The sequence below is a fragment of the Salarias fasciatus genome, chromosome 1 (genome assembly GCF_902148845.1).
Source record: "Salarias fasciatus chromosome 1, fSalaFa1.1, whole genome shotgun sequence".
In the NCBI taxonomy this organism is placed as follows: domain Eukaryota; kingdom Metazoa; phylum Chordata; class Actinopteri; order Blenniiformes; family Blenniidae; genus Salarias; species Salarias fasciatus.
The window spans coordinates 12,914,994-12,923,365 of record NC_043745.1 but is presented as its reverse complement, the minus strand read 5'-3'; the positions used below and the strand labels follow the sequence as shown (position 1 = coordinate 12,923,365).

At 42.0% G+C, this 8,372-nt stretch overlaps 1 protein-coding gene across 2 annotated transcripts; it reads right to left on the bottom strand.

Annotated features, from left to right (window-relative positions):
* Positions 1–294: 294 nt before the first annotated feature.
* Positions 295–5,240, bottom strand: irx6a (iroquois homeobox 6a). Of its 2 annotated transcripts, none has more exons than XM_030098433.1 (7): positions 4,672–5,240; positions 3,296–3,574; positions 2,434–2,543; positions 1,891–2,186; positions 1,104–1,781; positions 762–876; positions 295–485 (listed from the first exon to the last, which is right to left on the bottom strand). In XM_030098433.1, the coding sequence occupies exons 1-6, from the start codon at positions 4,735–4,737 to the stop codon at positions 767–769; spliced, it is 1,539 nt and encodes a 512-aa protein (XP_029954293.1). In that variant the 5' UTR covers positions 4,738–5,240; the 3' UTR covers positions 295–485; positions 762–766. The 2 variants fall into 2 exon arrangements, with proteins under 2 accessions (XP_029954293.1, XP_029954301.1); XM_030098441.1 differs by having other exon boundaries at positions 3,296–3,524.
* Between the last annotated feature and the right edge of the window lie 3,132 nt (positions 5,241–8,372).

Here is an 8,372-nt window from a genome sequence, read left to right as displayed (position 1 = left end):
CCGACAAGCTTTTCTCTTTTACATCAGGCAAACAGACACCAAGCCACAGTGAAACCAAACATGTAACAAAAACACTTAAATTAGATACAAATCCAACCAATAGACACGTTAAATAATACGAAAACAGACGAGAAATAATAAATACATAGATAAATAAATACGTTTGCTACACTACACGATTGCCATACACAAATCTGGCCGTTTTTTATTTGTTTTATTTCATAATTTTTTTTCCTTTTTTTTTTTTTTTTTTTTTGTTGTTGTCTGGCCACCCTCACAAATTTGCATCTAGAATTTTTGCATAAAGTCTTTTACACCATAAAAACAATGTTGTGCAAAATGATAGCCACATCCATTAGTTTGACAGCTCCCACTGCAGCAGCAGGTCGCTCTCCTGTGTCATATCGAGGCCATTGCTCGGCCAGTGTGTCCTTTAGTGCATAATTAATGTCCCCAGTATTTATTGTGGTACATATTCCAGCGATCTGGAGGGAAACAAAAAGAAAAAACAACACAGGGATTAAATAGGCCTCCAAAGTTCAATTGATTCACTGATTCAGTAAGGAATTAAAGCTAAGAAATGTTAATGCACAAAAAAACATGTATTTTAGGATTTTTAAAAAAATAAATCACAAACTATTTTCCAAAAAGAAAAAAAGGAAATTGTGTGTGAGCATGTCTAAGTTGATTTTTTTTTTCTTGGCTTGAGTGTGCATGTGTCATGGCTTGAACTGGTTCCTTTCGGCTCAGTGCAGACTCACCTGCTTCACCTCTTCATCACTGGTCTGAATGCAGTGACCTTGTCATCCTGCACAGTCCCACAGGCCTCGCTGAGGTCAGAAGACTGTGTCTCTGCTTTGCCGCCACCGGAGAATCCTGCACCGGGAAGAATTAAAAAAATAAAAATGTGGCTTTAGAAACTGGCTTTAAGGCTGGCAGAAGGTACTTTAATGCTTCATTTGTCAAAAATTTGACAAATGCATCATATTCAGTAGTATCATAAATACATTAAACAGTCCACATTACAGCAGTATTGTCTCACTATAGGTTTTTCAAGATGTAGTTATCTTATGTCTAACCCAGTGGGTAAAAGACAGACATACCTTCAATTGTGGAGTACTGGCATGTGTCTGGGAGTGCAGCATAAGATGAGCAGTGGAGCTGGAGGCCCTTGTGGCTGTAGCTGTTGGTGCCATAGACTTTTGAGTGCAAAGAGGGGCCATCGCTGAAAGGGCTGTCAGCAGGGGTGACACCACCGGAGTCATGGAGTCCCCTCATGCCCCCACACTGTCCAGTAGCAGCTCCTGTGAGTCTGGTGCTCTGCAGCTGGCAGTCCGCGGTAGTGTTGCCTGTCCTCAGCTCAGAGCCGTGCTGCTGAGGGCTCAGTATGACCCCCGAAGCCGCCGTGCGAGCCAGAGACCAAATCCGTGGCTTATCCGATGCCTCAAAGTGAGACAGGGACAATGTTCCGGCCCCCGGGCCAGCCGTGGAGGCTGTCTTGGACACTACGGGATCCAGGAAGTCAGAGGGGAGAGGAGGAAGGCTGGTGACACTTTTGATGGCACAGGGGAAAGGGTGGAAGCTGTTAGTTAAACTTAGGTGCAGCTCCGAGCTGCAGTCTCTTTTTTGAGGCACTCCAGATGTTACCATGGCCCTCTGGAGGTCCTGTTCGTCTGCTGCCACCTTTTCACAGTCACTGTCCAGCTTGTCACAGTCATCCTCATCCATGTCCTCCAGATCACTCAGGTGCAGGTCTTTCTCCTCTTTGCAATCATTTGAATCTGTGGGACAATAAAAAGTTTCAGCTTTGTTAAACTTTCTCAAATTGCTAACATTTTAAAAAGCTTCATTTTTTTTGTTGAACAAAGGTTGAAAAGTAGAGAATCTTACCTTTGGTGACACAGTCTTGGTCGCTCTTGTTCAGGTCGTCTTTCCTGTCATCGTTGGCCTTATTCTTTGGTGACCAGGTCATCTTGTTCTCCTTCTTTAGCCTCCTCCTGGCGTTGGCGAACCAGGTGGACACCTGGGTGAGGGTCATCTTGGTGATGATGGCCAGCATGATCTTCTCCCCCTTGGTGGGGTAGGGGTTCTTGCGGTGCTCGTACAACCATGTCTTCAGGGTGCTGGTGGTTTCACGCGTTGCGTTCTTTCTCCTGGCTGTGCCGTTAAAGTCTACAGTCCCATATCTGGAAACAGACACACACACATACACACTCAGGACTGTCACCTTTTAGTGCAGTAAGACATCCTACACACCCCCTCCTCTCTGAAAATATATGGAGCCTCACTTTAAACAGGTCTCAGCATGGCGTTTCACTTTGACCTTTGATCTAAATGTGGCAGTTTTCCCACAGTGAGACTCTGTTTTAAATGGCAAGCAATCAGATTTTTTTTCTGTCTAAACTGGACAAAGGTGAATGAGAAGAGACCTACCTGTCGTACTGATACTGTCCCAGTGAGTGATCATATGGGTAGTACGCGGCAGTCTGAGTGATGCCCGAGTGTAAAGTGCCTGTGCTGTCCTTAATGTCATACTGTGGATTCTGTGAAGAAGAAAACATTTACCAGTTAACATTTTGAAACTTTCGACATTTTCTCATCAGATCATTATTGTGAATTTTATCTTAAACTGTATACTACATCAACTTTAAGTTTGGTTTTATGCTATCAGCGTCAAATCTTTCAGAAGAAGAAATTTAAACTGGAAAGTATTTCTGTGTATGACAACAGTGTGCTTAAGTGAATTCTGACAGGTTTAAAGGCTACATGCATTTAAAGTTTCAATATTGTAGCTTGTTTAAATAGTTTTAAACACATTCAAGTTGCTTCAAATACAGTGAGAAATATCTCAAAAAGTTTCACATATCCTATAAACAACCATTTAGCAAACTACTTGACAATAATATCACTTTTTAAGTAAACAATCCTGTCAGACAGTAGTGAAACTGATTTCTTAGATTTTTTTAAGAGCTCCAATAAAATAAATAAGATTAAAAAAAAGATAAATATTACAACAGAGAAGCATTTTCATCAGTGAATTAGAATTTTACTCAGATGAAACTTTTCTCTGATTCTGCACTCATGCCAGTGGCGTTTCTCCCTAACTTTTCTCCCCCTCGCTTGTTTTGAAAGGGGGAAAAAGATAAAGAGTGGCTGCTGGATTAAACGCCTTGTCGGGACGGATATGTTTGCAGTCTGAGATAAATTGATAAACCCATCTGATCGATCAGCCCGAGCCCCCCTTCCTCTCCCTCTCCCCCTTCTCCCCGCGCGTCTGTGCATCAAATGAGCCCACCAGAGTGGAGTAGATCGCGGACGGGTCGGTGCTGTAGGGGAAGTAGTTGGCGTAGTTCTGGCTGGCGGCGGCCGCGGCGGCGTAGGGAGAGCTGTACATCCCCAGCGCCGCGTTGAGCTCCGTCCGGCTGCTCGCCAGGAGCCGGTTCTCGTAGGGCGGGCAGCAGAAGGAGGCGGCGGCGGCGGCGGCAGCGGCGGTCTGGGAGCTGCCTGTCCCGTCAGAGACCGACCTGGAAATCGAATCGCAGCAAGTCGTACTGGGGTTTGCCGACACGAAAAACTGCATGAAGAGAACCGTGGACAGACAAGTGGTCATTTCCTGGCCCAGCTGTTATCTGGATGTTTTATTTTGTCACAACTCTGGGCTGTGCGCGCTACGCGCTGTGAAAATGCATCTGTCTTTGCAAGCTGCGCTGTTGTTTACCCCGAAGCCTTACAAAAAAAAAAAAAAAAAAAAAATTCGAGCTGCTTTTGTTTGTTTCTGGCACACAGCAGTTATTTATTAAGAATCAGGTGCTTTTTTGTGTAAAGCTGTGACCTGCCTGAATTCGAGGTAAGTCACTTTTTTGGAGAATTGCTGGAATTGAAGGGAGTCTGCTCGAGTGGCAAGTCAGATCATATTATATCGTTTCTTTTTTGGCACGATTTTAATAAAAGTTAATTTAATTTTGCGCACGAATGCAAATATCACCGAGCTCTATGTGCAGGTTGTGTTAGGAAGAAGTGGAGCTGCGCGCAAAAACGTGCGTAAAAGTGTTGCCGACTCGAAAACTTATGTTTACATGAAGAAAAGTCGGCGTCAAGTTCCACACTCTTAATGTTTTTAACATAAATGCGTTATTTTCTAAAATACTATCGAGCTCAAAGTTAGATGATAAGTTTGCCAGTGAAGCAACTTCTGTCCTCCCATCGACCTGCACTTCTCTTAACTTGCCATTTGGGAGCAATCATTCCTCTAAATGTTAATAATCCGCTTTAATGAAGCTTTAAAAGCCTTTAAAAAAATAAAAGTCGCGTCCCACACGTTACTGTAATTTGGATACAAAGTTTGCGAGTGTGCACAGCATGCGTAACAGCCCATTTACACCTCGTAGTGTGAGTTAGGTGACATTCATCTCTATTGTCATCAGAAAAAAAAACACGTGAGTTCATTCATAATTCAGTGTAATTGGACACGGGTGCGGGGTTTATCGATATTTGATTCAACAACAAAAGCCCCAGTTCGAAAATAGCAAACAATGTCAAAGCAGTCACAAGTCCATTATTGTTTCTTACACAACAAAAGTCTTCTGATAAGTGAAATCATGCAAGGAAACATTAAAAAAAAGTCACAGTGTTATGTGTAGACTGACAGAAATAAAAGCCAAAGTGCCTTACCTGTGAAGTTGCATTGTAAGGGTATCCAAATTGCGAGAAAGACATAGCGGCTTCTTTTGTTACCATCAGGAATATTCTTCACCCTTGATCGATTGCAACCAATTCTACTTCAAATCCACCGTCTTACACACATTTCCACGCACGGCCTTTCGCTCAATAATAGATGACTTCACTCATAGGAGGGAGACTTTAGCCTGGCACCAGCTGCAGATTGTTTTATATGAATGAATAATCCCCCCAAGGACCCGATAAGAAATGAAATTAAGCGTCATTAAGAGCAAAAAAAAAAAAAAAAATGTTGTTGTGTTAGCTGAAGGAGGCTTAAAGGATAACGTAAGTCTTCCAAGATATGGACTCTGCTTGTGCTATTATTTGTGGCTCTATAGTTCTTTAGCATTCATCCATGCAAGGGTATCAGCGTGACGTCACTGTAATCCCGGAACGGCAGGGTACCAAGGATAGAATAATGTCTTTGCCAATCACGTCCAACACTGGCTTTTCTTAAGGTGCACTGTACACAGGCTCGTCCCGCTTCTGGAGAGGAGTTCTGCACCGATTCCCCAAGATAAAAATCAGGGGGAAATTACACTACTGTTCGTCATTATTGAATTGTAACGATGTTAACATATGGAAACCCTCTGTGAAGTTAAATAAATTAGAGAAAAAAAAGAGAAACACTTGGGATATTTTGGCTGTCTTTTGAGTTATCACATTACTCTGTTTCTCTCCGCTCAGACACATGGAAGTAGCCTCAAGTGCTGTAGCTTTTCTGATGAAAAGACCGACGTTTAATACGCTTTATTTTATTTACAATCCATCACAAGCACAGCTGGTTGATGCTTTTTTTTTTTTCCTTTTTGTTCTTTTTTAATCTCGACCCCTGTTCGCCTCTGGCTCTCTGGTCAGAGGTCCATCCCGGAGTTAATGACGATGATGTTTCTATCTTTCTCTATTAGAGAGAGGGGCAGTCCCAGCAGGAACAGTTAGAGGGGTTTTTGGCAGGTCAATAGACCAGTGATTGATGCGCGCCTGGAGACCTACGTGACCATTACGCGTAATGCGTAATTGTATCAATTAACAAATGGATACATGCCCTTGTTTAACCAACGAGTAACAGAGTGAAAATATGCCTTAGAGGTGAAATCCAAAGAGCTGTGCTGGAAAAAAAAGAAATAGACATTGGAAGCCGTGCTCCCCAGTCTAATTAAATATCCGTGCATGGGGGCGACGAGAATTGCATTTTAATTGAATGATGCTCACTTGAAAGATGGCTAAGGAATGATGCTGCCTCACACTGAATGAAACCAGAAATAATTTTAAGCCTTATTAGATCAGCAGCTCAACCATCACCAGTTCTCTTGCTCTCTCCCATAAACATAAACAAGCTCTGCTCCCTCTCATCATGTGTTGCGCTCGGACGGGCAGACAGGGAGGGGGTATATTTATTTCCCCTTTCCGCACTATATTTGTATTGACAGTGGCACCAGTGATCAGCACTGAGTCATATGATCTGTCTGCAGCGGTGTCAGTTTCCTGTTGTCACTGCTGATACCTTGTGCCAAATTTCTCAGTGTACTGATAGCGTCTGCTCCCCCCCTGGAGACGCATCTGCGATTACGGGCTTTCTCTCCGAGGGGCGCTAAAGAGCCACGTGTAGGAGATGAAGTTCTCCCGTCAAAGATTATCCGCTGAGATAAAGTGGACAGAGTGGTCATGGCCCACGCTCTGGGAAGTGCCATTTTAAAACCCCCACAGGCAACAGCAGCTCTCTCACACACTGAGCCTTTGGTCCAGACAAGTCCTCAGTGCGTCTGTCAGGCAACCAACTTACAGAGGGGAGCTGTGTGCGAGTGTGAGTGTGTGTTTCCATTATTCCCTAAAGTTATCAAACCTACAAAAAAAAAAAAAAAAAATCCATGTCCTTCATTGGATATAGTTTACCCTTTGTATATGTTTATCCTCCACATCATGAGGGCTGATTGTATATTATGTGATACTACAAATACAACAGCATCCGGTTCAACAAATAAAGGGTGAGGATTTGATTGTAACATCATTGGAATTTCATATATAGTCTCTTAAACCTGGAAAAAAGTTTAATGATTTTACACAATAAATTGGGCATGAGAAGAAATGTTCTGTTGTCAGCTTGGTGGGAATGCAGTTCTCATAAAATTGTGGAAAGGTTTTAGGGGTTTTCATTCATCGGCAGGTCTAGATGATCTTTAGTGGGGGCACTGAAGTGGTACAGAGAGTTAAACTTGAGGGGAGTAGACTGGAAGTGTTTAAAGTCTCTCATACTTCGTCTACCAGGTGGAAATACACTTTCAAACTGTCTGGCTTTTGTTTAATTCTTTTGAATTTAAAGAGGATGCACATACTATGATTTCACTATGTACACAGTAACATCAGGATGAACACATCCCCTTGGTTGTTTAGGAAAACAGTATCCAAATTATCAACATCAGTAGCAATGTTAACTATCAGTTGTAGTTCTTTTTTTCCCAGAGTAAAAAAACATAACATATATTGACAAAGTGAAATCAATGTTATAAATAAGTCTAATACTGCACCTTCATAAGTGTTATTTTTTCCTTTTAAAATTACAGTGAGACGAGGCAACTTAACACAATAACACACAACTGAAAGTCAGTGGCAATGGGAAAACACACAAGGTGATCAATCCGATTACCTGAGCAGAGACTCTACCTCTGCCCTTGGGTTTTTTCTTTAACTTAATCTCTAAGGCAAATTGTTTTTTCCTAACCTGAAGAAAAAAGGGGAGTTCCAGATTTTCTAAATAAATTTAAGATATTGAAGCATGATATTTATTGACAAAAACATTTTTGACCCTCCAGTGTCACTTAATGATGAAAATCACAACTCCCATAAAGAGAATACACCCTTTAAGCCTGAACCGTCTTTACAAGACAATGTGCTCGCAGAGAGGGTCGAAACAAGTGAAATGTAATTGCATGCCTGTGGTCGATGCATTTCTACAAGGGCATGCGTGATGGTCCAAGTGCATATGGACAGACTCATGCATAATGCATGTCCAGCAGTCAGCACAGATCTCACTGAATATGGCCAAAATGAGCGCTAATTGTAATGGCAGACTGACCACAGTGCCCTTCCCTCTAAAATATGTGACAACCCAACACTGAGTCATTTCTCTGCAGCCTTCTGTCTGTATAAGTTAGTGATCAGATTGCAGCAAGATGTTTATTTTTTCAGTGGCTAAATATCTGGCTGTGGATGTTATTTTTTTTTTCATTTTAATTTTCAGAAACACTTGAGGAAAAGTCTGCTGTTTTCAGGCTTTCAAGCATTACCAACTTTTTATAAGGAGGATTCATGTCAAACCACGTGCAAGCAAATCCTCGTCCTCGTCTGCATGCATTGTGTTTGAATCATGCATTTCTTTGTATAAACTTTTGCAGTGAAATGCATCTGTAAAAAATACACATAAAGAATAGTGGGCTTGATCAGAAAGGACAACAAAAGGAGAACCAAACCCATAAAGAGTAAATGAGGTGACATTCCCCGTGTTTTGCGTGCTGCGATCATTCTTTCTCACAATGGGGTTAAAAAACAAAAATCTTGTCCCTATTAACAACTGCAACAAACTCTTGCAGCTGCAATTTGTAGATATTTGACCCAAGTCCAGCCATGAAACCAGAGATTTAACTATTAACAGACGA

Coding starts and splice junctions, on each gene's coding strand:
- irx6a (XM_030098433.1), bottom strand. CDS start 4,737: ATGGTAACAAAAGAAGCCGCTATGTCTTTCTCGCAATTTGGATACCCT. Junction 2,187..2,433: donor GGACAGTATCAGTACGACAG/GTAGGTCTCTTC, acceptor GTCTGTTTCCAG/ATATGGGACTGTAGACTTTA. Junction 1,782..1,890: donor CCAAGACTGTGTCACCAAAG/GTAAGATTCTCT, acceptor ATTGTCCCACAG/ATTCAAATGATTGCAAAGAG.